The sequence below is a fragment of the Nelusetta ayraudi genome, unplaced genomic scaffold (genome assembly GCF_046127955.1).
Source record: "Nelusetta ayraudi isolate G7.1 ecotype Tasmania unplaced genomic scaffold, CSIRO-AGI_Nayr_v1 ptg000011l, whole genome shotgun sequence".
Classification (NCBI taxonomy): Eukaryota; Metazoa; Chordata; class Actinopteri; order Tetraodontiformes; family Monacanthidae; genus Nelusetta; species Nelusetta ayraudi.
The window spans coordinates 25,533,607-25,560,464 of NW_027466061.1; the positions used below are offsets into that span (position 1 = coordinate 25,533,607).

Consider the following 26,858-nt stretch of genomic DNA (forward strand, 5'->3'; position numbering starts at 1 on the left):
AAGACTAGTGCCATCTAGTGGAAGGTTGCTGTTTCATGGCGCAACATGACATAATGTCAAAATAAGAGTGGTGGCTGTCTGTAATATATGAAAATGAACTGTTGGGGTAAAACGGTGGCAATCAAATTCCTCGGACTCAAGTATGGAGATTTGAAATTTGATGATTTAAAATAAATGTATCTTCTATTGTACTATCTTACGTGACAATAAAAGACAACAATTAAAATAATCAAAATGCTTTATTATTAGAACAATAATAATACGTTCTTAACTCCCAGAACAGTAACAGTTTTGTGACAATGTGTTTTAAAATGTTTATGTAAACTGTTGTGGTGGAGTTATTATTTTTATTTTTTATTTTCACGCTGTTACGTTTTATTTGTTGTTGTTTTCCATTATCTGTCCAGAGAAAAATGCTAATTCATTCCTAACCGCTCCAGCAGTTGTTTTTATTTGTTTTTATTCGTTTTTGTAGTTGAATTGGACCTAAAAGAGTGTCTAGGCGTAGATGAGTGAATTGCACAAGGCAACAGGCAGGTGGCGATGTGCCTCTCTCTGTCCTGCAGTTGCATGCTGGGAAGATGATGGCGTCTGCGGCTTGTGTGGAGGAATGAGAACTGGACTGACCGCTGACTGTCTGCTTGGGGAAACCGCACCGTCGGTGGCATCAGTTGTTTCAGCGGAGCGGAGCTATCGGCGTTACCGAGCTATGAGGTGAACTCACCGCTCCAGTCAGCTGCTAACACCACAGCTAACCGGGTTCAGGGCCAACTTAGTGAGTCAGGTATCAGGCAGCTCAGCTATTGAAAGGACAGACTGATGCTAACATGCTAATCTATCAGCTGGTAGAGGACCGACTCTGGTCACTGGTTTAACGTAGCTTGCTGCTAACTTTTCAGTGTGGCTAGCCGATTAGTTGGGAGTGTAGCATGTCACCCTTATCTCAGTGCTGCCCGTCACTTAGCCGCTAACTGCAGCCGAGAGCTAATGTGAGCCCGACGTCCTGTCTGTTGGGCAGGACTGAGAAGTATGACAAAAATTCCTGGCGAGTGGTGACGTCATAGTTATGTTACCCGAATGACGACGTTGAAGTCAAGTTTTATGACCTGTCTAGATGCTAAAGCATGCGGGCCGGGCCTCGGTGCATCTCGAGGGCAGGTGGACAGAGAGGAGGGTGTGTCATACCTGTGATGTTGGTATCACATGTATCTCTTTAAGATGACTTCTTCTTCTCTAGGAGAGAGGTGCTGCTGCCCCCAAGCACCTTGGCTGTGGGACTATGCTGTTTTTGGCCACTGGGTGGCGCCTCTTGAGCCGAGCTCGACGCCAGCCTCTTTGCCGCCCCTTTCAGTCAGTTGCCATGTACGCCACCCGCCTTTACACCACTGCAGGGGCTGGAGGAGGTGGCGGAGGTGGGGTCAAACAGGGGCGACGGGCAGGTCTCGCCATGCTCGAGTCACCCCATGCTATCCCTCACCACGGCCACCCGGCCCAGCCTCCCCCCGCCTACCCGCTGTACCAGGGCCGGCCCGACGGCCACCGAGGGACCCACTTCCACCACCACCACTACCACCCTCACTCTCAGCCCGCCCACTTGGCTCCGCCTCCCCTGCCCCCCCACTATCAGCACCACGCCCAGTTCCACACCTACGGCGGGGGGACGTCGGTGGCGACGGCGACCCCTGCGGGCGGCAAGAAGAAGACGTGGAACTTCATCCACGAGAAGATGAGCTACGACACGTTCTTCACCATGAAGCGGCTGATCGAGCGCTCGCGGCGTCCCGACGAGGTACTGCGCTGGGTCACCCAGAACCCGGCCAAGATCTCCCACAACCACTACCCCGTGGCGCTTCAGAAGATCGGACAGCTGCTCCAGGCCACGCCCCCGCCGCCGCGGGCCGCGGGGGACGACGGCAAGTTGGAGCCGGCGGGAGGAGGGGACGCAGACGGCGCGGACGGACGTCAGATCCTAGACCATCAGGATTTCCACACGCTTTGCAACGCCATCGTCAACGACTGCGCCAAGTTTGACAACTTCAGCATCGTCAACTGTCTGTACGCGGTGGCGGCGCTGGGTAAGTCTATACACTCACTGACACCAGCGACTGCTTGATGCATCGTTAGCCAATCACCTTGCTTCTATGATGTCTCTGCTGCGTAGCGTTACGTGTCGTCTTGTTTTGACTGGGAGCCCCTAGTGGCAGGAAAAGTACACTGCATTTGTGAGACCGGAAGCCCAGGTATGACTTGATGTGTCGTGTCTCTGCAGGACTTCCCAGTGACTCTCAGGTGGTCCAAGTCCTGGAGGCAGAGTCCCAGTCCAGACTCAACCAGTTCAACCAGAAGGATGTGTCTATGGTGTTCAGCTCCAGCATGAAGCTCCACCCTGGCAGCCAGCACCCTCTGACTGAGGCCTGCCTCGCCGGCCTGGAGAAGAACCTGGAGAGAGAGCGCCACCCGCAGACGCTCTTCCTGCTGCTGTCCTACTACAGACTCAAGTGGCGCTCGCTGCAGGAGCCTGCCTCCTCTGCCGCAGGGGGCGCTGCAGCTGGCTCTACCACCAACAGCAGCAACGCAACATTAAACCCAGAGCAGCTGCTGGCCAACAGGTGAGAACCGGCAGCAACATCCAAGACACTGACAACGTTGACCACTGGATCCTGATGAACATGTTGTTTTTCTTACATGCAGAAATCATTCAGAAATGAGCAAAAAACAAGTAAAAGTGTGCTTGTCTCTCTCCATCGTTCCTTCAGGAAGATCCTCCGGTTGGTGAAACACACCCTGGTGAGTGTCAGTGGCGTTCGCGACCAGGAGATGGCGCTGCTGGACGAAATGTTGGCCGCGAGTGCACGGGAAGCGAGCAACAAGAGTCTGGAGTTGATCTTCAGCTCTCACTTGTTCTACCAGAACCGACAGGAGAGGTTCATCAGCAGCCTTGCAGGTACGGTCTTCCGGGAGGAGCAAGGCCACATCCATACACGTCAATGTTTGGAGATTTACTCCAGTAGATAGTCTGAGCCCAAAGCGGCAACATTTGTTCCGGTGTAATCAGCTGGTAATGGAGCAGGACTGCAGTTCTGTCCAGAACTCTCCTCAGACCAGACAAACCCAAGACCATTTTCATCCAGTCAATTTTCCACAGTGAAACAGGTTGTGTTTGTCAGGCGTATTTTTCTATTATTTTAGGAAATTTACCCTGGGGATTAATAAAATCTTCAGATTCTGATTCTGTTGTTTTGTCTGTGTCATCAGCGAAAGAAGAGAAAAAACGCCCGCTCGTGTAATTCAACTTTTGAACACTGTGCTGGATTTGCTCTGAGTTGCCGGAAAGCAACTGATCATGTGACGTGTCTCCACAGAAGAACTGCCGAAGAAGGTGGACAGCATGACGCCGTACACGATGGCGCTGATTGCCAAATACATTGCTCGCCACCGTCTGAGGGAGACGCAGCTGCTCGACACCATCGCTGACTTCCTGGTGAAGAAGGCGGAGTACCTGGACAGTAAGGTGAGGAGGGGGTCGGCGGAGCCTGGGCTGCATCCCTGGAGCGCGTAGACCCTTGGAACTCAGCGGAGGTGTTCTTTTGCGTGTCCTCAGGTGATCCAGAAACTGGTGTTCCCGTTCAGCCGCATGAGCTACCGCCCGTCCAACGAGCAGCAGTTCTTCTCCCGCCTGGAGGAAGTGGTGGAGATGAAGGCGCTCAGCTCGCCGCTCGCCACCGTCAACATCCTCATGTCTCTCTTCCAGCTGGGACACTTCCCCGGGCCGGTGCTGCACCGCGTCTTCTCCTCGGCGTTCATCAACAACGTCACCAGTAGGGCCTCTGCACTTTCACCAGCGCAGCCAGTAACGCTCCCAGTGCCAGTGTGTGACCGCCGTGTTCCCCCCTCCACCCTGCCATCCCCCTGCAGACAGCCCCTACGCCCTCATCGTGCGGCGGTACCTGTCTCTGCTGGACGCCGCCGTGGAGCTGGAGTACCGTGACTACGCCGGGCCACGCCTGCAAGACACCCACAAGGTCCTGATGTTCGACCACGCCCTCACCGCTGATGAGGTCAACCGCAAGTACAGGTACCCCAGACCTGACCGTGGATGTATTCTCAGAATGGATACCAGACTGGCATGGCAGCGCTGTTTTTTTCAGTGGCCAGGCGAGGTACTGCAGCCAAAACCCCGAAAAGCATTTTTCCCATCGACCACAATACAAAAATAAACGCCTGTAAAACGGCTGACAGAACGCCCCTGACTTGAAACACGGTTCGTAATAAATCTTTCTATTGTAGATTTTTAAGTCGTGTACTTGTAATCTTTCTTAAATATGTATGAAGGCCAGAAAATCCCCCAGAAAAAACGGCTTATTCCAAGAGTGACGTCATAGCGCTGTAAGTGCTGCTGTGTCTCGCCTCATTCTGATTGACTGATGCATTGCATGACTTTCCAGAGGCATGATGGGAAGTGACACAACAGCATAATACAGAGGTAACCCGTTATCAATGAACAACTCCATTGAAATTAATGGGTTACAGGAGTCTCTCTAGAGGCTCTGTGGTTCTGACCCGCCTGGTTCTGGTTTCACGCGTTGGTGGTCTAAAGTGGTTTTGGAGTGGGTTTCTAGTTTGAGGTCCTGCTGGTTATGGATAACTGCTGCTGTGTGGTGTCAGTTATAAGGGTCTGGTGGCTGAAGCTCTGCGCCAGCTGCTGGGAGAGCAGAACTACAAACAGGACGAAGTGCTCCCCCCGGGGTACTACACAGGTACTGCAGCCACAGCGCCACTCCAGGTGCGCCTCGCGGTCGTCGAGCTCTGACGACAGTGTGTGTGTTTGTCTCCAGACTTCCTGTTGTGGATGGACAGCTCTGGCCGGGTGCTGCCCCTGAAGCCCGGAGTGGGAGGGGCTATCGCTCCGCCACCATCCTGCGTCGCTGTGACGTCGAAGCCGGCCGACGGCACGGTTGCCGCGCTGACCTCAGACTTTCAGAAGTTCTCCCCATTCGCGGTTCTGGAGGATGGGTCGGAGCAGCCGTGCCAGGAGGTTGTGGGCGTGCCCATGGAGCCGCGCTCCTTCCTCCCCCACCACCACATCCGCAGCCCGGCGCCAGCCGCACCCCTGCGGACTGGAACCAACGGTGGTCCCTTGGACTACGGCACCTACTATGTTCCTGGGTCGGAGTTCTACCCAGGCCTGCCCAAGGAGCATTCTCTGGAAAGCCAGGACAGCTCGACGCTCAGCAGCCCTCCCTCCGACAGCGTGGCTCAGCCGGGGGCCAAAGGACCTGCAGGGGCCCCGGCCCCCGACTCCCTCTTCCAGTTCTCCATTGGGAAGATCCTGGAGGACGAGGGCGGGGCCGGCGGCCAGGCCACAGACTGCCAGATTCCAGGATTCTACGAGGGGGTTTCCTTCACTGATGGGTCCGGTGCCGACAGAGAGCCCTCGTCCCCGTCCCAGGCCCGCCCCTCCAGCAGGCCCGATGCAGAGACCTCCTCTGCAGACCACAGACAAATCAGGAGGTGCGTCCAGCTCTGACCACGCCGCCTTTCCGCAAACCTGCTGTCTGCTACACTGTGTCGTGTGATCTGTGCGTCTCTGCAGGGTCATCATGTCCGTCAATGATAAGTGGCACTACTGCCACAACTGTGAGGTTCTGGTGGGTTCCCGGGCCATGAGGGACCGCCACCTGAGGCTGCTAGGATACATCATCCTACAGGTCAGCCGCTCACCTCCTTGCTCACCTGGGCCACGTCTCTGCTCTCTTCTCTGTTACTTCCTGTTTCCATATTTGCGATAGTCATTCCTCGTGATAAACGACCGATGCTCACTTTTACCTGAAGAAATTCACCACAATTTTAATTGAATGCCTTAATCAGCAGACACAAGTGCAACTTGGCTAATGCCAACAATAGCATTAGCTTCTAAGGGACACAATCAAGTGACCTGCCTCTCTTCCCGCCTTGACAGCTGCCGTACCACGAGCTGGAGAAGCTGAACGGCATCGAGGAGGTGAAGCAGTACCTGCACAAGAAGCTGCTGGATGTCCCGCTATGACGCTGATCTCTCCCTGTGTGTGTGGGTGTGTGCGTAAGTCGGTGTGTGCGTCAGAGGGATAGAAAGAAAGATGCCACGGTCTGTCTGCTTCAGAAGTTTGTTCTGAGTGGTGGAGGGTGATGCTGTGTTTCTCATCACCGATCAATAATCCTCTGATCAATAAGTGATTAAACCGACGGTCTTTTTCAATAGGAAGCATCTTTTCACGAAGGTTTTTACAAACCAAAAAAAAGCCTCCAGTGATTCGTCACTGGTCCGCATTGTTTGTTTGGACTCAGATTCCCATGAGGCTGTGCGGCATGTCACAGGTTCCGCCCACTGAAGTTTTCTACCCGTGAAACCTGCCGTGGAGGGTCAGACGCTCCACTGAAGCCATAGAGTTCCAGCTGCCTCAGCGCTCGCCACTCAGAACATCCTTCCTGCTGGTCACATGACTTTCCGGCTGATGCCTGATTCCAGCAGAGAAGATCACATTACAATACAGGTTTTTTGTACCTGAACCGTCTCATCTGCTCAGGGGGTTTGTTTGGCCCCTCAAAGGGTCCTCATGTTCGACACGTGCAGGCAGCGACGTGATTGGTCCATGTGCGCGCGGATGAAGAAAGATATCTTCTTAGGGGTGAGGTGTCTGTTTTTATCAGGGGAATCATGGTGATGATGAAGATGAATCGTGTGTGTTTTCTAAAAACCTAGGGGCTGATGGGTACTGTAGTTCTGCTGGGGTACGGTCACATGATGTGGTTTGTGGTAATTACTGTGTGTGTGTGTGCGTGTGCGTGTGTATGCGTGCCAAAGGCCTGGAGGTGAAGCCAGCTTCTGTGTGATCTGTGTGGGGGAGGGTGGGTTAAAGGTCATATTTATTGTGCACAAGGTGACAGACGAATGACGGAGAGAAGCTTGTTTATATTCTATAAATCTATGAAGCAGATGTCTATAAAACCTCGAAGCAAACCAATGCACTGTCTGTCGTGTTTTTCAATCACTCTGCCCTTTGTGATGTCATCACAAGACTCATTCACACAAATTTTAATCAACGCCTTATACACTGACGAAGGGGCGGAGTTAGAGCAGCACTACCCCATCCAATGGAGGTGGGTGGAGTTTATAAGCTTCACGGCAGCCAGCCAATAGGAGGCCATGAAAATTTCACAGCAGTCTCTGGCTTCCTGGGTCTTTGATGAACTCTTCTGCAAGAAATAATAACCCTCTCTGTCCATCCAGTTTTCAAAACTCCACCTGTTTTGAATTGGTTTGGTCACTAATGCATGATTTAAAAGGAAAAACAATTCTGGCATGTTTCTTACAGGCTAAAATATTTTGCTGTCAGAGCGTTTTTGCGTCTTCACAAAAAAAGTCACAGCAGAAGAGAGAAAAAAGTGCATTTATTTGTTAATTTTGTCAGGCATGCAGCTGATTGGAGGCTGAACACTGGCTCCTCCTTCAGCCGCAACTAACAACAAACGGTAAGCTCCTCCCCTCTCCTGGCCGCTGAACTCTGTACAATCCCCACCAAATTAAACAACCCCACCCATCCGTCAGGTAAAATCCGACCAGCACATCATAAAAAAACAGAAACACACATGTAACAAAGCACTCCATCAGACTCCGCCCCTATCGCTGGTGGGGCGGGGCGGGGCAGGGCAGGGCGGTGGGAGGGAGGGGCCTGGTGACCGTAACACAACTGGGCCACTGCTCATTGGCCTACCAGGCTGACTGGCATTTGAGGAGGCGTGGCCTGCACAGCCTATCCTCTCCAATGAGGTGGATGGGCGGGGCTAGTCTGAGTCCGAGTCACTGGAATCCTCAGAGGAGCTCTGGTCTTCGTCGTCATCATCTTCGTCGTCGTCATTCTGGGGAAAAGACACACGTCAGAAGTGTCTCTCGGGAGCAGTGCCCGCCCAGACTGGCCGCAGTTGGCCGTGCTCTCATCTCGTTACCTCGTCGTCGTCGTCGTCGTCACTGTCCGTGGAGCCAGACGTCTCGTCGTCTTCGTCCGAGTCCGTCGAGTCGCTCTTCTCCTCATCCGAGTCCGACATGTCCTGCTGGAAGACACATGAGCCAAGTCAATCCACAAAACCTTGGCAGAGGATGCCCAAAACACGCTCCATTCAAGTTCAAGCTTCGAAGTAGCTTTTATTGTCAACCCTACGATATATGTGACATATGCAGAGCATTGAAACTTTGTAACTCTTTGGCTCACGGTGTACGGATAGCATGCAAGTACCAGAGAGTAAAAAAATTAATAGAATATAAATTACAGTTGCTGTGGAAAAAAAACCCTCTGCTTGTTTTACTGTGGTACCTTTGCCCGGTAGGCCATGGCCCTCTTGGCCACCCCAACCGTCTGCGCCGCTGCTCTGGAACCGGCTGCTTTGCCCTTTGCGGTCACGCGGACTTTGGCTCCCGGACTGCTGCGAGCTTTAGCGGTGCTGCGCCGTTTCTGAACAAACACAATCAAGCAGAAATGTTGCCGGTGAGAGCCGGAGTGGGGGGGGTGAGGCGTTCATTAACGCAATGTTATCTTAACGACGAGCCTCCTTCCAGATCAGTGTTGTGTACATCTGATGGAATCTCATATTGGAGCAAAGACCTGCCTTGCTACTTAGAAGATTTCACTGCACAAATTAGCTACATAGTCGTTACATCATTTTGATTCACTAAAAACACTCCGAGGTGAGGTCAGCTTTGGCAGTGACTGAATGCAGGAAGTGACTCACCGAGGAGGAGAACTCCTTGTAGGCGGCTCGGTCCTGCGGGGACAACGACTGAGACGAGACGAGATGAGACGGGAACGGGTCAGACCGATCAACAGCTGCGTGCTACCAGTGGGGGGGGGGGGGGGGGCGACAGAGACTCACCTTCACCCAGGCCTCCAGCTCCACCTTGTACTCCACCTGCTGCTCCTCCACCAGCTTCTTGTACTTGTCCTTCTGGGTGGGGCTGAGTTTGTGCCACCTCTTGCCGATCTCCACCATGCGCTCCTTCAGGCTGAAGTGGTTCAGCTCGCCGTTGGTCAGCAGCTCCTGGGAGAACATCTGGTAGCCGCTCCTGTTGGGTGAAAACAGTCACTTGATCTGTGCTGCCGTCTCCAAACATTGTGGTGATGTGGGGGAGGGGCTTATCAGCAGCTCAGCTGCCAGCCCCTCGGATGAAGGCAGACAGATGAGGGGCTTTTTGATTTTGTGCGCTCGCAGCAAGTGGCTTCTACTCACACAGGAGGTTTCTTGGGTTCTCCATCAAACTTGGGCTTCCTCTGACTCTGACCAGCAGGGGGAGTCCTCATCTCCAGCAGCTCCCTCTGAAGTTCAGACACAGTCAGTATGACAGGTAAACGTTAAGACAGTGTTTTTCAACCACTGTGCCAGAGCACACTAGTGTACCATGAGATAATGTCAGGTGTGCCGTGAAAAGTTACCCAATTTTACTTGATTGGTCTAAAAAATAATAACATTCCATTGTGGAGTGACTTTTCTTTTAAAGGAACATGAGCCTATTTTCCACCCTGAATTCCTCCCAGGATATCAGCTTTGTGTGTATTTGAACAGGCTCAGGTTTCACAGAGCGAGTATAAATAAATGAAGAGACTATATTGTCATTATTAAGCTAAAAAGTGTCACTTTTTTTAATATTTATGGTTCGTGGTGCGGCATGGCATTTTTGCAATGCAAGAAAATGTGACGTGGCTCAAAAAGGTTGAAAAACACTGCATGAGGATATACTACACACATGATGAATGACCATAGCTTCAGCAGTGTGTGGGTGTGGATAGCTGAACACGGGTCAACACTGAACCTCGTAGCGCTTCTGGTCCTCTGCTGCCTTCTTGATCCATGGAATCTTTTCTTTCTTTTCCATGGACTTCCAGGCTGCCTCCATCCCTGCCTGAGCTTTCCTGCGGTCGCTCTGCAAAAAGTCACAATGACCAGCAGGGATCACAAGGTGAACTCGTAGATAAAGACAAACAAACAAACAGGCTGGGAAAGGAAGCTCACTCTGTATTTGGCCAGGTAGTCTCCGATCACACTGTGTTGCCACATCTCCTCTGCCGTCTTTGGGGTCTCCGGAAGCTTGGCTGACTTCTTCCCATCCCGCCTCTCTTTTGCCACTGGAGGAGACACCCACTGCTCCGTCTCCCGACACTGCTCCTGGGGCAAACCGGTCACTGGTTGGTTTATGGTTGTGACAGTCGAAGCGGGAAACGAGAGATGATGTCATTTTCAGACCTTGACGGAGGGCAAACGAGTTCGATGGGGGCTAGTGGTCGCAGCTCCAGTCAGTTTGGCTCCGCCCAATTTCTCTTCCGTCATGACCCGATCTCTCTCTTCCTCCGGAAGACTCTGCGTAAAGAAAGGTTTATTTAACAAACCGCAACAGGAAGAACGCGATTGGCTGGGACCCGAGGATGCCACGTACCTCCAAGAACCTCTGCAGGTCGACGTCATACTGCTTCTTTCTCTGTGGACAGAACAAACGGACGCACACACAGGAAGTGACCTCAGGGTCCACGTGGAAGCGCGGTGATAGCCAGCGTGGGCGGTTCCTACCTGCTCGCAGCGTTTCTGGAACATGTCCTTCTCTTTCTGCGTCATCAACTTCCACTGTTTGCTGCACAGCACCATGCGCTCCGTGCTGGGGACGTCCTTCATGTTGACCATCAGCTCGGCGCAGTACAGCGAGTAGCCGTTGCTGCACAGACACACGCCACTGTTAGCCGCCAGCTAAGTGTAGCGTCCTGTGAGTGCGCAGCGACCTTAGCAACAGTAGGCAGCACTCACGGGGGTGGTTTGGTCGGCCGTCCGTCAAACTTGTCCTTCAGCTGTCGCTCGGCTTTGGTGAGGACGGAGCGGACGTGGTCGTCAGAGTTGGCATCGGGATGAGCTTCGTGATAGGCTCTCATGCTGCCCTGCGCACAAACACACAAAGTCTGGTTAGTGCAGCCCGGTTCTGTGGGCTCTGACCCTCAGGTTCGGCACTCTAGGTCCGCTTTGGTCTGGCTAGTTCTGGTTCAGTCCAGTTTAATTAGTTTCAGACTTGTTCAGTCCAGTCTGGTTTAGTTGAGCTAACCGCAGTCCTGTCCTGGTACCTCATAGTCTTTCTGCAGCTCCAGGGCCTTGCTGATCCACTTGAGCCTCCTCTTGTCGGACAGCTGCGACCACTGTCTCCTCAGTGCCTCCTTCAGCTCCTTCTGACTCACCTGGACTCAGACAAGGTGGAGGTATGGTTAGGCTGTGGAGGGCTGAGGCAAACCGGGACAGTTCAGAGAGTGGCTGGGGTACCTCAGGATGGACCTTCATGTAGGCCTTCTTCTCGTGGTTGTACCAGAGCTGCTGGGGAGTTTTGGGTTTCTCTGGCAGATCCGACTTCTTCCTCTCTTCGATTAGCTCTGGGTGGTCCTCCCTGCAGGTCATCTGACATCAGCAACGCCAGCCACACACTAGTGCGATACACTGACCACCCTGTGCTGTTGCAAGGACTTACTTGAATCTGGTCATGTTCTTCTCAAACTCCTCCTTCTCCCGTTGGAACTCTGTGATGTACTTTTGCTGCAAGGATCAAACACAGTCTTTAACATCCCACTGGGCCCTCAACGCGTCAACTGACACACTCTCAGCCAATCGACCTCCTGTTCCTCCTGACCTTCTTCTTCTCGGGCAGCTCCTTGTACTTCTTAGACAGGATCTTGGTCAGATCCAGGTTGCTCATCTCCGGGTGGATTTTAGCATATTTGGCTCGTTTTTCCATGAAGAAGCGAAAGTACGGCGTCAGTGGCTTTTTGGGGAAATCTGGATGAGTCTGAACCACAAGAGCACCAGTCAGTCCCGAGGAAAATAAAACAGAGAACAGAACGACCTGGTGATGAACCAGACCAGGATGGGGTCTCACCTTCAGTTTCTTGCCTTTGTAAGGGTTCTTCACAAATTCAATGGCGTCCACAATGAGTTCCGTCATTGTTCTATACTTACGCACCTGAAACACAAACACAGCTTCCACTGAGCAACCATCATACATCAGAAATAATCTGAACTGAGAGTGACCGTGATCAATGCTTTGGCTGGCTAATGGCCCAAACAACAAAACTGAATTAAGGGACATTGTTGTCCTGTGTGTGTTTGTTTTTTTTTATTACCTCACATGAGACTCTCTGCCACTTCTGGCGACACATGTCTCCAGTGAATCTGCCAAAACAGACCTTGTCCCAGTCAAAGTGCGACTCAGTGGTCTTATACTTCATGGAGTCTCCATCTGGCAGCAGAGTGCGGATCCTCTCCAGCAGGGTCAGACAGTCCTCCCTGCTCCAGTCATCTACACACACACACACATACACACCTGTTAGTATTGGACAACTCAGCAACCCTGAGGTCATTGACGAGTGGGCGGCTACCTGGGTCACTTTTGACGCCACGTGCTCCAGAGATGCTGCTGCTGCCGTTCATCCTGCAGCAAGTGATGGAGAAGACTCCGGCCCCTCCGTCCTCTGAGGACAATAGACACAAGTCGAGATGTGAAGGGGATAATTATTGCATTGCGTCCTCTGCTGAAGTCACTTTCAGAGCATCAGGAGAAAACTGTTGTTTGACCTCCCAGCACACACATATATATATATATATATATATATATATATATATATATATATATATATATATATATATATATATATATATATATATAAAATGATGCCAGCCATGGTGTCACAATGACAATTCCACCACCCGCCGCCAGTGTCCTCACCTGTTTGACCTCACGGTGGTCAAGGGGATTCCAGTGGAATTGGACTAATTTGTAAAAGCATGTTTAATCAAAGCACTTATCATGTGCGGTTTTCTGTTTTAAAAAAAAAAAAAAAAAACAGCTTGTAAATCTGGCACTGCTCTGGGACAGCTGTTTTATCTTAAACGTTTCTACCAAAACACGGCACAGGCGGCGCTAGAGAGCAGCAGACCGTCTCCGGCTGAGAGTTAGTTGGGTAAAGTGTTGCTTCGGCGTTTGTTGAGGTGCCAAAAACACACAAACGTCACATGTTTCTCAATTTAATACATCGTTCTGAGTGTGGTCGCCAGTTTTTGGATCACTAAATGGCGCCTGGAGGCGAGTTGTGTGTCCGTGCAGCACCGTCGTCTGCGGCGTCGCAGAGCAGCGGGCCGTCGGCGCCAGCTGCCCCGGTAATGGCGCCCGTCCTCCGGCAGGAGTCACCACGTAGTTTCCGCTGGCACGCAAATAGCTCCTGGAGACACAAGCTAACCGTTTCTGCTCTTTAATGTTCAAAATGCGACTCGATGAAGAGAAACGAAGACCTCAGTTAGCATGAACTACATTCAGAACAGCTACGCAGCTAACTTTGACACGTGTAGCACATTAAGGCTTCATTTCAGGGAAAAACTGCTAAAATTAGAAAAATCGTCGACGACTGCGTCTTCGGTCGTACATTTGATTAAACTGACGCCGGTGGAATATCTGTGTCTATGGGCGTGTATTAAATACTGAGTACTGTAGAATGTGGTGTTTTGAGGGCTGAGCGGGCTGGATACTCGCTGCTGCCCCAGAAGCCTCCACTGCGAAGCCGCCATGAATGTTCTGGCGACTCGGGGACAAACGAACAGAAAAAACACAAGAATCTGTTTAAAATTATGTTTTGCCACTTACCCTCTGTTTCAGGATAAATCCTCTTGTAATAGTGCACACGGCGATGCTCGTTTGAGTAATTTTGAGAGTTTCAAAGTGTGTCTTTTTCAGCCTAAAACCCCGGGGAGTCAGGTCGAAACGAATCCGACAAAAGGAGCGTCTACTCCGGTATGAAACTCCGCCCAGCGCCGCAGGGGGAGGAACTCCGGGGGAAAACATGAGGACAAAGGCGGAGGATGAAACCAGAGACAGCAGCCCCAAAACACCTGTCAAACCCGCTTAAAGCCAGCGGTTACATATATTTGTTGTTTTATTAATCACACAATAGCGTCCGTCTTCATTCAGAAGAATTCATGTCCGGCAGTGGCCGTTCTGAAGGTCCACCGTCCTGACTTCAACCTGGTCCGGATCCAGATGCTGAAACGGCGGAGAGACAGAGGACTTGGGCCCGGGGACGCGGCGGCCAACCACCGTAGGAGATGCGGCCAGCAAGGACGCGCAGAGGGGCGGCTGATCAGCTGCTCCAGGGTCCGAAAGGGGTGACTTGTGTGCGCGGAAAGTCATCAAGTCTGCCGGTGGCTGCGAGCTACTTCCCTGGCCTGTCGCCGTGCCAAATAGCGGCTCGAAGAGGGCAGAGTAACCCTCGCCCTGCGAGACACAACCCGCGTTCACACGTCCTGCCCGCTGAGACCCGACCGTGAGGCCGGACTTAGCTCCCCGACTCACCGGTTCTCCGGGTCCACCGGAAGCATCGCATTGAGGTTCAAATAATCAGTGATCACTTCATGAAAACATCGATCGACAGCCCTCGGAGTCTATCCACAGGTGTGATGAGGAGGGTGTGTGAAACAGGCTCCACCTGTTTTTATTTCAAATAAAAAAAGAACAACAAAGAACAATTAGAGGTTTGCTTTCAAAATAAAAATAAGAGCATTCCCTTGCTGACGCTCCAGGACCTAAGATAGAAAATTTCCCTATTTTGTTTTCAGGGGTGTGTTTGGGGAGCCATAAATTATCACGTGAGTTGCTCTGTCATCGCCATCTGCTGGTCGGGATGATCAATTTAAACTTCATCGTGTTATGTATTGGAATCCCATGTTTGGGTGGGTGTTGTGATTTCAAAAGGTAATAATGACCAGTGCAGCTATGCCATCATTCAAAACTTCTGTTCTGAAGAAGCCAATGTCCGATCTTCTGACTTTGTGTTGGATGGGTTCTTTACTTACGCAGAAGACCCACAATCTGATTCATCTCAGCCAGAAAGTAGATGTCAGTGTTTGCAATCCTTCCTGATGTCCCACTAGACAAACCATCCCCCCCCCTCCCCCCCTAGCAATTCTAATGAAAATGAGTAAAGAAATCATAAGTTTGTTTGAGGACTTTATGCATTTCAATGGTTGTTTAGATGCAGTATGGACAAATTAAAAGAAACATGTGCCATTAATAAAATATTTTATTGCATTATCACATTGGATATATAAATGTAATTTTGTCAAGGCTAAACATTTTGCTTCAAATTCCAAGAGTAGTACTTGTCAAATTAACACGTGCCATTTTAATGCTTTCAAATTCTCTCTGCTCAGCTGACAGCAGCCTCCCATCACTGCATTATTTTTCTCTTGATCCATCGAATAAATATTGATAATTTTGATTCTCTAACATTCATTGTTAAAAGGAAATTAACCATGCCATTAGCACCCCATCCACATGATTGTTGACTGACACTGATTTTGTTTCGGAACAGGAATCTACTTAATTGCCAAAACCCAGATTATGTCAGTGTAACAGACGGCTGTCACCCAGAAGAAGGGGTTTGTTATTATATAGCAATAAAATAATGAAGGAATTACATTGTCATCAGTTAATCATTGCACAGGATGATGGAGTCCTCTCAAGTTATTCTAACATAAAATTACATAAGTTTGTCTTTATCTAATGACAATCCCAGATACAAACTTCATAAATAAATAAAAGCAATATTGCATATTTCCAGGATTCATTTGCAGCATTCTGAGAACAGAAACAAGAAAAACTGCGCAGAACAGATAAGTGTTTTGATGTACATCAAATTCTTTTTCATATACAGTATATTTATATTGAGTTGCTTCTGCTGTTAAATGTACTGATGTATTTCAGATTCTAATTTGTGAATATTAAAAAAAAAAAAATCAAGCTTTTGATATCAGGGAATAGAACAGCATCCTGCCTGCTTGGCATTGCTCTGTACAATGTGGGGGGAGGGGAGGGGGGGGGGGTTAAACTGCTACTAACTGCTGGCTGTTGGAGCTGTACCATTTTCAAAAGTTTCACCTACAGTTTTTTATTGTTTGGTCAAGACGAAAATATGTATCATACACATCAGTGCAGGCTGTCGTCCAGTGCGGTTGAAGAGGACCAACCAGGTGTCGAGCAGTGTGGAGCCAAAGCCATTGTTCCACTCATGGGAGGGTTTTCCAATTGGACACACTTGCTGTAGCCTCACCCTCATCATATTTTTAATGACAATGTACTGTTGCTCTGTGGTTAATCTGTGAGTCGCCGCCTTGCAGGACAAGGGAGGGAAGCATGCTAACAGTGAGGGAAGTTTCTGATGAGAGACCACAGGACCCTGTGATGGTGTCTGGGTGTTGCTGCACAGGAAACAGCTGACCAAGACGGATGACTGGTTACCTAGCCAAGTCCCCACATGTGTGTCGACTCCACTGTGATTGGCTGTGATCCGTCTTGTGTTAACGCTGTGCTCCTGTTTGTTGTGCTTTCTGGTCATCGTGGTAACACTTTCCAGTGATGAAGTCAATTTGCACCAGAATCTCAGTGGGTTCAGTCCTTGACTGATTCCGCCCACTGTGACTTCAGCCAAGGTGTGAGGCCTCAGCGGCTGTCAGTCATCCAGGGTGTGAACAAACGACATGGGGAAGACTCCTCTTCTGTCCGGCTGTCCTTCGATATGTCCGATCTGACAGGAGCCACAACACAGTCAGATCAGATCCCAAATTACATCCGATTATAAAAATTACAGCATCACATCACCTGAAAGAAAAAGGTTCTGCTGGCTAGGCAGAAAAATGAGTTTCAGGGAACCAGAACAAATCAAACCTTTCCCAATCTGGATTTACTGCACATTTTAATCTGGGAAAGAAGGCAGGGGGGTAATTGGCCAATCAGATCTCTTCTCCACCAGTGTAGCTACTCCTGGTTTCCTATTAGTGGGAACATGGCGAGTGGTGATGGTGGCTGGAGGACACTGTTATTAACACACTACCTATGGAAGGGGGCTCAATTTGATTTTTAGTCAAATATTCCAAAATTACTGTGCATGGTCCTGACTGTAGCATCCACACTGATAGGGACACTGTTCACAAGCTGGCAGCTGCTTCTTGCTCCTGTTACAGCGAAACCCTGGCTGTAGCTCCGTGCTGTAGAAAATCATCTACAGCACCCTCTGCCTGTCTATAAAAATGTGAAAAGTGAAATTTAGGAATTCCTCAAATTCTTAGTGAACTTTGCTTTTATCTTTTATTGAAATGAAATTAAATTTAATTGAAATTTTTCGCAGAATTGAGGGTTGTGATTAGCTGGAGGTAGCTGGTACCCACCCACCACTCGTGGTCCTCCTCTCCAGTGACAACGATGACCTCCCCCTCGGCGAATGCCAGCTCGTCCTCGTTATCGGCCTCACAGTCGTAAATGGTTTTCACCCTCCGGATTTTACTCCTCACCTGGAGAACCAAGACAGAATCGCTGTCAGAGAGCTTCATCTCTGCCTCTGCATAAAAAGACTGTTTCATGTGAGACACACTCACTGAGGTGATTTTTCGTGGCAGAGGGACAGGCGTGTCCACTGCACTGGCTGGAGGATGCTCACAGTCCTCAGCAGCTGGTGGATGAGAGAGCTCCCCCTGCTGGACGGATGACTGGCTTTCAGCTGCTGCTGTCCTTGATTCCTGCGTCCCTGGAGCAGCAGGGGCGGGGCCAGGCTTATTGCTGGACGTCACTTTGGATGGGAGGTCTTTGAGTAGGGGCTTTGGGGGGAGCTGAGATGGGTGAGGCTTCTCAGGCAATTGGACTCTCTGGAAGGATTCAACGGGGCTCAGGGAAGGTTTGGGGGAGGCGTCAATGAACGGAGGGGACTTCTGGTCGGGTTGGGACGAGGGAGGTCTGTAGGGGGAATCGTTGTCCACTGAGGGCAAGGCGGCGCTGTCGATCTTCCTCAGAGCGACTGAGACAAAAGACAGAAAAGGTCATGGAGGGGTCGAATACCTGGAGACATCACTGCGTTGGGTTTAAGTCCAGCCTGACGCAGTGGTGGGAGACGGGGCTTACCTTTCTGAGGGAGGCGGGGCAGAACCCTGGGTCCTAGTGCGGACTTACTGGAGGTCACACTGGGGCGAAGGAGAGGTCAAAGGTCAATCCACAGCACTGACATTTCTAATTTGGACCGTTTCTCAGGCGTATGAATACCTCATCTGCTGCTGGAGGCCTTCGAACCTGCCCGCTCGATGTCCAGGTGGGGGGGTGAACTCACTCCCTGCGTGAAAACCATCAGCTGTGTGTGTACGTGCATGTGTCTGTGTGTGTGTGTGTGTGTGTTGCTACTCCCACCTTTACCTGCAGGACCCTGCAGCACCGGGCTCGGGGGGTCGGACAGAGCCCGCTTGTGACCAGATGGGGGCGGGGGTGCCCTCTTCTTCAGGGTGGAGCTTCCACTGAGAGGTAGAGAGGTGGGCGGAGCAGTGTCTGAAGGAGCCAATCAGAGGTCTCATTATTTCATGACCAACCAGACCCACACTTCCTCTTCTCAGCTCACACTGTCTGTGCCCTTTGTGATGTCACAGAGGGGTGGTTTTCAGAGAGAAGCGTCTCAGTGGAAACACAGGGTGAGTGAAGGACTGTTCTCATTACTGGCAGGACAGAGACACTTATTGTTGGTAGCAGAAACACTAATGGAGGGAATATGGTCGAACGTGACCTTTAACCAGCAGCAGGACAGGAGGACAAACTACCAGTCCGCCTGAGAAGATCCTTACCCCTCCCCAGGTGTTTGGCTGCAGCTCCGTCAGACGAGGTGCTGTAGACAGGGTTAGCAAAGGCTCCGTAGGACAGACGCTGCTTGTCCCTGTGAGGTGGGATGAAGGCGACTGGTGGGGACGCTTTGTCCTGGCAGGATGTGCTAGAGGACGGACAGAAGCTCTGAGGACGGACGGAGCGTTCCTTCTTCACTGGGCTGGGCTGGTGGAGGAGGAGCAGGACTTAGAGAAGGAAAGAGGGCACGCGAGAACAGGAAGTTGAGCCACCACTCACCTTTTCCTCCAGCTCATCGTCGCTCTCGTCCAGCTCATCCAGTCGGAGGTTCCAATCATATTCGACGTGAACGTGGGGGTTGAACCTGCCTGAGATGGCCTCGCCCAGCTGAGACAACAGACCAATCAGAGGCTTGCTTCATGAACAATCAGGTCAGGGGAACTGATCTTATCCTGTTCCTAATTCTACTAGATGGAAGGTTGTCAGGGAAATCATGTGTAAACAAAGGAACTCCACGACTGAAGATCAGAGGGGAGCGTATCAGCTAGCATCAGCTGACAACAGCTAGCGTTAGCTATGTCTAAACATCAGAATGCATGTCTTGTCAGTCTATACGGGTGTTGTCATTGGTTATTGCCTGTCTGACTTTTCCGAACAGCAGTGCGGCAGAACACACCTGTCAGCTTGATTCTTACCAGCTCTTCACACTGTGTGTTCTTCAGTCTGCGGGCAACATCTAGTGCCGTCTCCCCACTCTGATTGGCTGACAAAACACAGACAACAACACAGGTTAAATGAAGTTAAATGTTTAAGATAAGCTAGCCTAACAGTGACCTGGAGGGGGCGCTCTCACCAAGGTGCACGTCAGCATTTCCTCTCAGCAGCAGCTTCGCACACTGCGGCTTGTCAAACAGGCAGCAGTAATGCAGCGCTGTGTTCCCACCGTCCGTCTGTGCATCAACGTTACCGCTGTTAGCGCACACACACACACACACACACACACACACACACACACACACACACACACAGGATCAGCATGAAAGTGGCTGTTGGTGGTCAGCTCTACTGTTGACCAGCGTTTGGTACCTGTTCTGGACCAGGAAGTCGACCAGGTGCAGTGAGGTGTGGTCTGCTGTGCGAGCACAGTGATGCAGCACCGTCTCTCCAGATTCCTGAAGCAAAAACATGATGAGACAAGAACCTCGTGCAGAACTCTGGACCACGGCTAGATCCTCTTCGAGACCTGCAGATGACCTGCTGTTGTTTGAAGGACTCAGGACCAGAACTCTGCGAGGGGTAAACCCTGCTGAGCTTCTCGTCAGCAGGTTTAACCTCCCATGAGTCATCAGACTGAATCCACGCTGAAGCTGAAGCTGCCTGACCAGGTCAAAGACCAGGTGACTAAATCAGTCTGCTGGACCTCCCTTCCATCCCACCTGCAGGTGGACCCTCCTCCTTGAACTCAGCTGGTGTCCAGGTGGAAGAACTGACTGACAGGCTCAGCTGTCCAACCAACCTTGCCAGGATCAGGGAGAGGCTGCAGAAGCTCCACCCCCTCTGCATAAAGCTGGATGATTGACAGCAGGTCTCTGGTGCGCACAGCTTCACGCAGCTCCTCCAGCCCATCGCTTGCCATGGAGACGGTGCGTCTGGCGAACTTGTGCTCAATATACTTGTCATTGATGAACTCCTTCCTCACCACCCTGCATACAGAGTGGGAGACAGCCCCCCCCCGCATCAGCTGATGGACGTAAACACCGAAGGCATGACCACGAGGACGGACGCTCACATGTCGCTGGAAGCAGTCGGCTTCGGAGACGGCAGGCTGGCCTCCATGGTCTCGTTGAAACTCCAGTTCCCAACATTTCTAGCGAGCTGACGGGGAGCAGGAGACAGAATTGCAGTCAAATGATGTCAAATGTCAAATGATCAGTCACAGCTCTCCCACTCTACCAGCAGCTCTGAGGTTCCCAGTTTGTCCAGGTCTAAACTCTGGATCCTGGACACGTGGACTCCCATCTCCCGGTGGATCCCAGAGCACTCGATGCATGTCAGGATACCCAGGTTGGTGGAGATCCAGCGGGGATCTACATACGCACACACACACACACACACACACACACACACACACACACACACACACACACAGAGGCGGAGGAGTGTGAATAATAATAATGGATGGGATTAATATAGCACTTTCCTATGCACTCAAAGCAGTTTACAGTGAACCCATTATTCATTCACGCCACATTCACACTGGTGGTGGTGACCTACATGTGTAGCCACAGCTGCCTTAGGGAAGCGTGGCAGCCAATCTGCGCCAAACGGCTCCTCCGACCCGACATTCACTTACATTCATACGAGGTATTGTGGGTTCAGCGTCTTGCCCAAGGACAAGCGCGATGGAGTGGGATTTGAACCGCCAACCTTTTTGTCACTGGACAACTCGCTCTACCTCCTGAGCTACAGTAGTGTTATTGGTCGCTGCCTTATATTCTACTGAAAATCAACACACAAATACAAACACACACACACACACACACACTGACCGCTGGCCCCACAGTCGCAGCAGGTGTCGTTGCCTGGCAGCCGCAGAACCTCGTCGATGATGCTCCTGACAAGCTCCTCCTCCTCCTCCACACCCGAGGTCTGGTCTCCACCCTGAAACGCCACCTTCAGCGCCTCCTCCTTACTGTTGGTGAGCACTGACACCCAGCTGGAACACACACGCACCCGCACACACACACACACACACACACACACACACGTGAGCAGTGACTGAGTGCCTGCCGGGTGAACAGGACGTGACAGATGAGTCACCTGACAAATTCTGCCTCGTCTTCGGCCTGAAAGCGGTATGTCCGGTTATCTGCAGGATATGGAGGAGAAGTGAACAGTGACCACTCAGGCTGTCGTAGCTCAGCCTTAGCATTAGCATTAGCATAAGAATTAGCGTCTGCTCTGCTGTCGCTTCAAAATTGGCTGAGGGCCTTCAGATGCGTTTCTGACTCACAGGAGATCAGGTCAAAACATTTCTTGTCCTCTGCGCTGGGCTTCACCTGACAGGTGAGCAGGTTCAGTCGGACCGGCTGCCTGTTGGACTGCAGGACAGACGGACAGAGTTAGAAATAAAATCCCACATCAGTGTGGATCTATCGATTGTGAAACAGCTGCTGAATATTTCATCATGTGACTGGCGCTGCTTCCTGCTCTCAGCTGATCCATCAGGCCTGGGATCAATAACCCAGGCCTTCAGCCTCAGAGTCTCCAGGGACCCTTCCGATCCAGATCGCTCAGGGCAGTGAGCCGCACCTCTGCCCTCCACACTTCCTGCGTGGGCGTGGTCTGAACAGAGTGCACTGCACTTCCTGTGGGTGGTATGACGCTGTGCTCAGCTAGCGCCCAGCACTGGAGGGGTTTTGATGAGAGCTGAATTATTCAGGGAGGATCTGATAAACCCGCTAACTGTGCAAAACGGTGCAACCCCTGCTCGTCATCACCGGGGTCCTCAGCAAAGATGGCCAGAGCGCCCTCCTCTGGCCACTCCCTCCAGCTCTCTCTGCCCCAAGGCCTCCTGATCGAGCAGCTCTACTCCACCTCCTCACTAGTGATGGGTCATACGTGAACGAATCGGTTCTAAGAGCTGGCTCTTTGAAGTGAACAAGGAGTGAAAGGAGAAACAGGGTCAATCCCTCAAAGCGGAGGCATTTAGTTTTGTTCAATGTCAATCTTGGCTAAACTGAACATTTTAGCTGAACGCTGCTTTTTGTTTGTTTTGCAAAATTATGGTTTTATCTTGTTTCTGTGTGGAGTTTGCATTTTCTCCCTGTGTCTGCGTGGGTTCTCACCGGGTTCTCCGGCTTCCTCCCACAGTTCAAAAACATGCATGTGAGGTGAACTGGAAACTCTAAATTGCCCGTAGGTGTGTGTGTGAGAGCGAACCTGGAGACTTGTCCAGGGTGTCACCCTGCCTTCCCCTAAGACAGCTGGGATAGGCTGTTTGCCTGTCTGTTTGGGTGTTTGTTTCTGTAATTTATATTTATTTTTGCAGCACTTTGCTCCATGTTGAGTGTATAAATAATACACATTTAATATTTTTGATATCATGAACATTAGTTATCAATTAATTACTATAAAGTAAATACTGGTTCTCACTACTCCTCACTATATTCCTGCTGAGAGCCTGGCCACCCAGAAAAAAACAAAACAAAAAACAGCAAACCAGACCCTCCAGCCAATGCTGATTGATTGTGTTCCTCACCGTGGCGTGGGAAATGGTCAGGATGCCGCTCTTGACTGAACACTTCCTCCGCTGCCACACCTTCCTCAGCCTGGTGGAGACCAGACACGCACACACACACACACACACACACACACACACACACACACACACACACACACACACACGTCATCGTTAGCATAATCGCACGCACAAAAATCAAGACAGACGGCTGCAGGGAGGAGGAGAGTTCGGGGGCGTGATCTCGAGGTCTCCCGCCCTCTCACACACCCCGGCACTCACAGCCGTACCCGTCGCTCTTCTTCAGCAGGTATCCTCTCTTCTCGCTGCCAAACTCCTTGTTCCCCTGCAGCTGGTGCATACTGTAGCAGCTGTGTTTGCTCTGAGAGTCCTGTCTCACACACACACACACACACACACACACACACACACGCGCACACACGGGTAAAAGAAAGTGTGATTATTTTCTGCAGGTTGAAGACAACCATTAGACATCAGAGGCTTCCGAGGGAAATTGCTGCTCTATCCAGCCCTTTGTGACATCACCACACCAATGTGGCAGCGTGTTGCCAGCGGGAGGAAGAACGGTGAGGGTGACGCGTGTTCACTTCCCGAAGTGTCGGACTTACTCTTCTGGACTTCAGCCAGAGAGGGCATTCGAGAGATCAAGAGACAGAAAGAGCGAGAGAGGGAGAGAAAGGTCAAAGGTTAGCAACTAATGTTTTCACTTTCATAGTGACCACACCCTCCATGCCCTGGCCCCTGAAACCACAGGTACTGTGAGGGAGCCGTACCTCCCTTTGGTCCAGCTGGGTGGCGCTCTTGATGAGGTCTCTGAGGTCCATCAGCTGCTTCTTCTCGTCATCCTGACTCTGCTTGATCTGACGACACAGCACAGGGCACTCAGCGGAGCAGCAGTAGGGGGGGGGCACCATGCAGCGCATCGTACCAGCAGCTCACATTGAACAGCTCCGCAGCCAGACTGTCGATGTGCTGCCGCAGCTTGTCAGCCGTCTTCAGCCCGTCCTGGAAAAAGCTGCATCGCAAGGAGGGGACGGGAATGTCTGGTGGCATCTTTCACAACAGACACAACTATGTGGCTGAAGGTCACGGCTCTTACTTGCACTGAGCGTGGTAATACTTGATGAGGTTCTGCAGGAGGTCCACGCCCTTTTTGGTGTTTACCTCGTTAATTTTGATCAGATACTGAGGAGTGGAAAGACACAGAGCTGTCAATCAAACCTGCGACTGCCAATCGGAAATATCAGTGAACAAACAGGTCAGAGTTAACTGAGGGCCTTGCTTCTTTGAGGCCTTGTTAGGTCATGAGAGATAAATTGTTTGGAGCAAATCCAAACCACTGTCACTCTTTGAGCTCCCACCGCATGCGGTATCTTTTCCTTGTTCTGGTAACTGTGGCTGTAATGAGCGCAAGCAGCCTGTAGAGGGGCACCGTCACCTCACACATGTGCAGCTGGAACAGTCTGCGCTCCTTCTCCATCTCCTCTGCGATTTCAGCTCCAGTGATCTCCGTCCGGATCATTCCATGGTGTTTGGCGTTCTCTCTCTTCTCCTTCTCAATCTTTGTGCTGACAAAGCAAAGAAACATTTAGCCGCTCTTCACGTCCTGACGAGCGGCTGCTAGCCAGAGGAAACACTGGTAGCCAGAATATATGATACGATACCTTCCTGCTCGCATTTCTGTCACTCTGGTTTGATTGCTAGCTAACAGCCTAAAGCAGGAGTCACCAACCTTTTAGAACCTGAGAACTACTTCATGAGTACTGAGTCATATGAAGGGCAACCAGTTTGCTACACTCTCCTGAAATAACACATTTTCTTAGTTACCCTAGAGTTATGATCATTAATGATCCTGATATATGTGAAGACAATCGTCACGTTACTGAGTTGGTTGGTTAATATTGAATTTTAGACGCAGCTCAACAAGATGTGTGATTTTTTTTAGGGCAGGCCTGTGGGCTACCCATGTGGTCCTTGGGGGCTACCAGGTGCCCGCGGGCACCATGTTGGTGACCCCAGGCCTAAAGCAACGCTCGCAGTTGCAAATCCTACAGTTGATATCTGTTATTTGGGTGTGGTCACATCCTGACCGGTTTCCAAGGTTACCATGGAAACTGCCCCCTAGAGTAAAGAGATGTGAAAGCAGTGATTTGAGTGAGTCCGTTCGGTTCAGTGAGGTCGAGGAGAAACAGCGTCTTGCTGCAGCCGATGCTGACAAACGTCACCGTTTGACATTTTGAGCGGAATCAGATATGCTGCAGTGACTCACAGCTTGGTCTCATAGTCCTTCCAGGATTTATCAAAGGGCTTCTTCAAGTCCTGAGACAGAGAGACTCAAAGTCAAACCCCCACCTGATCCAGTAGAGTCAATAATCAAGCAAACATACACCAAATACATGTGATTTCCTTTCTCCAACAGAAAAAAGGAAAATTACAGTTTACTCACCCCTTTGACTCCCTTCAAGTCTCCCTTCAGCAGCGAGTCAAGTGTGAAGACTACGTTATGGCTCAGACTCTGCAGCTGAACACACACACACACACGCACACACACACACGACAGCTTAAGCACACACAACAGAGCTGATGGCACCAATGGCTGATTCGAACGGACTCACCAGGTTCTTCAGCAAGGCGGCGAGTTCTTTCACCAGTCCAGAGAACTTGACAAAGGCTCCGCCCACCTCCGAGCTGCTTCCTCCAAGTCGCTCCAGAGCCTGGCTGAAGTTCTCCTGGTTCCCAGCATGCTCTGCTCGGCCACCACAACAAAGCAACAACAACATTGAGTGCGACGTCCACCACAGTCAGCCAACGTCTCGGGGAACTGAGCTACCTTGTCCTGAGCTGCACACCGACTTCACTGCCTTCTTCACCTTCTGCAGCGTCGAGCGGTCCTGGTCCAGAGCCTGGCACACACACACACACACACACACACACACACACACACACCACACACACACACACACACACACACACACACAGTAAAGATGGTAAGCACTACAGCAATTAATATGTTTTTTAACCGAAGCTATTGCTTAAGCATTATTGGATGTTCAAGCCGAACGAATCATATTTGACCTCTGACACCACTTCTGACATTTGACTGAATCATTGTGACGTCATGACCTGGTGTGATGTGACAGACAGAACCAAACCGTCCGACCGTTATTGGAAGGAGGGGTGTCCGCATCCTGACGTCAAAGATTCAGTTAGAGGAGAATTGCAGTATTTCCTCTCGTGGTTTGGTCGGGGTGAAGGTCAGCGGACGAGAGCGCGCGCACACGCACACGCACACGCACACACACACACACACACACACACACACACACACACGCAAGCACGGACGCACTGAGCCCACCTCCTCCAGCAGGCTGACGGTGCTCCTGCAGCTCTGCAGCCTGGTGCTGAAGCTGGAGGTGGTGGGGGAGTTGTAGTCCTCGGTGGTCTCCGACACAAAGTCACTGACGGAGATGCGCTCCGACATCTTCACCGCGCGCGCGGAGCGGGAAACGCGGCACAGGCGTAGCGGTAGCGGTGGAGTCCCGCGATGCGTTCACGGACCTGGACGCGGCTGCAGCTGGGTCAGGGCTTGACGTCCTCTGGATGTCTCCCATCAGTCTGACTCGTGATGATTCATTCCTCTCTCCTCCTCTGACCTCCTCGAGGCACCCTCCGAGAACCACGTGACCTCGACAACTGGGTCTTTCACAGTAAAATCCATCAGCATGTAAACACTAGACGATGCTATACATTGGTGGTTTATCATGTACATCCACGTCCGATTTTCAGGTGAACTCACAATGACTGTGGATTAATATCTCAACTAGACGCCAATTCACGACAACTAAATACAACGGAAACCAGCCTGTATGTAAATCTAAATTATCTCATTCTTCTTTGACGCATTTCTAA

At 51.1% G+C, this 26,858-nt stretch overlaps 3 protein-coding genes across 6 annotated transcripts; 1 reads left to right on the forward strand and 2 right to left on the reverse strand.

Annotated features, from left to right (window-relative positions):
* The first annotated feature begins 541 nt into the window (after positions 1-541).
* Positions 542-7,001, forward strand: fastk (Fas-activated serine/threonine kinase). 2 transcript variants are annotated; one of them, XM_076022165.1, is made up of 11 exons: positions 542-714; positions 1,238-2,075; positions 2,270-2,609; positions 2,757-2,944; positions 3,366-3,511; positions 3,602-3,818; positions 3,916-4,075; positions 4,666-4,757; positions 4,836-5,511; positions 5,594-5,708; positions 5,960-7,001. In XM_076022165.1, exons 2-11 carry the CDS (start codon positions 1,280-1,282, stop codon positions 6,044-6,046), a joined length of 2,817 nt encoding a protein of 938 aa, XP_075878280.1. In that variant the 5' UTR covers positions 542-714; positions 1,238-1,279; the 3' UTR covers positions 6,047-7,001. The 2 variants fall into 2 exon arrangements, with proteins under 2 accessions (XP_075878280.1, XP_075878279.1); XM_076022164.1 differs by having other exon boundaries at positions 543-714; positions 3,363-3,511.
* Positions 7,002-7,416: 415 nt separating this feature from the next.
* On the reverse strand, positions 7,417-14,497 carry ubtfl (upstream binding transcription factor, like). Of its 3 annotated transcripts, none has more exons than XM_076022170.1 (20): positions 13,688-14,497; positions 12,429-12,521; positions 12,174-12,349; positions 11,930-12,070; positions 11,684-11,839; positions 11,525-11,589; positions 11,323-11,443; positions 11,130-11,240; positions 10,822-10,949; positions 10,591-10,732; positions 10,460-10,501; positions 10,270-10,383; positions 10,039-10,185; positions 9,839-9,949; positions 9,259-9,344; positions 8,905-9,094; positions 8,764-8,811; positions 8,349-8,486; positions 7,984-8,088; positions 7,417-7,896 (listed from the first exon to the last, which is right to left on the reverse strand). In XM_076022170.1, the coding sequence occupies exons 2-20, from the start codon at positions 12,478-12,480 to the stop codon at positions 7,822-7,824; spliced, it is 2,148 nt and encodes a 715-aa protein (XP_075878285.1). In that variant the 5' UTR covers positions 12,481-12,521; positions 13,688-14,497; the 3' UTR covers positions 7,417-7,821. The 3 variants fall into 3 exon arrangements, with proteins under 3 accessions (XP_075878285.1, XP_075878284.1, XP_075878286.1); XM_076022169.1 differs by having other exon boundaries at positions 10,039-10,191; XM_076022171.1 differs by having other exon boundaries at positions 10,039-10,191; positions 11,930-12,013; positions 13,688-14,491.
* Positions 14,498-14,994: 497 nt separating this feature from the next.
* Positions 14,995-26,559, reverse strand: asap1a (ArfGAP with SH3 domain, ankyrin repeat and PH domain 1a). The gene is made up of 28 exons (XM_076022182.1): positions 26,305-26,559; positions 25,780-25,852; positions 25,565-25,695; positions 25,396-25,470; positions 25,219-25,268; positions 24,388-24,517; positions 24,049-24,134; positions 23,889-23,964; positions 23,723-23,809; positions 23,219-23,319; positions 22,950-23,019; positions 21,702-21,789; positions 21,509-21,557; positions 21,238-21,404; positions 20,642-20,775; positions 20,478-20,563; positions 20,205-20,391; positions 19,775-19,860; positions 19,542-19,657; positions 19,384-19,451; positions 18,968-19,075; positions 18,694-18,895; positions 18,269-18,403; positions 18,128-18,194; positions 17,990-18,048; positions 17,470-17,885; positions 17,263-17,385; positions 14,995-16,622 (listed from the first exon to the last, which is right to left on the reverse strand). The coding sequence occupies exons 1-28, from the start codon at positions 26,428-26,430 to the stop codon at positions 16,548-16,550; spliced, it is 3,171 nt and encodes a 1,056-aa protein (XP_075878297.1). The 5' UTR covers positions 26,431-26,559; the 3' UTR covers positions 14,995-16,547.
* Between the last annotated feature and the right edge of the window lie 299 nt (positions 26,560-26,858).

Bases quoted from the DNA above. Each gene is read 5' to 3' on its own strand.
- ubtfl (XM_076022169.1), bottom strand. From the start codon at position 12,480: ATGAACGGCAGCAGCAGCATCTCTGGAGCACGTGGCGTCAAAAGTGAC. The intron at 12,071-12,173 runs GTAATAAAAAAA...GGTCACTCTCAG, and splicing joins GGCAGAGAGTCTCATGTGAG to TTCAGATTATTTCTGATGTA. The intron at 11,444-11,524 runs GTAAGTCCTTGC...GATGACCTGCAG, and splicing joins AAGAACATGACCAGATTCAA to GGAGGACCACCCAGAGCTAA.
- fastk (XM_076022164.1), top strand. From the start codon at position 1,280: ATGCTGTTTTTGGCCACTGGGTGGCGCCTCTTGAGCCGAGCTCGACGC. The intron at 2,076-2,269 runs GTAAGTCTATAC...GTGTCTCTGCAG, and splicing joins GTACGCGGTGGCGGCGCTGG to GACTTCCCAGTGACTCTCAG. The intron at 5,709-5,959 runs GTCAGCCGCTCA...CCGCCTTGACAG, and splicing joins TAGGATACATCATCCTACAG to CTGCCGTACCACGAGCTGGA.
- asap1a (XM_076022182.1), bottom strand. From the start codon at position 26,430: ATGTCGGAGCGCATCTCCGTCAGTGACTTTGTGTCGGAGACCACCGAG. The intron at 21,558-21,701 runs GTGAGTCAGAAA...CATATCCTGCAG, and splicing joins ATGTTTTGACCTGATCTCCT to ATAACCGGACATACCGCTTT. The intron at 19,452-19,541 runs GTGAGAGCGCCC...GTGTTTTGTCAG, and splicing joins AAATGCTGACGTGCACCTTG to CCAATCAGAGTGGGGAGACG.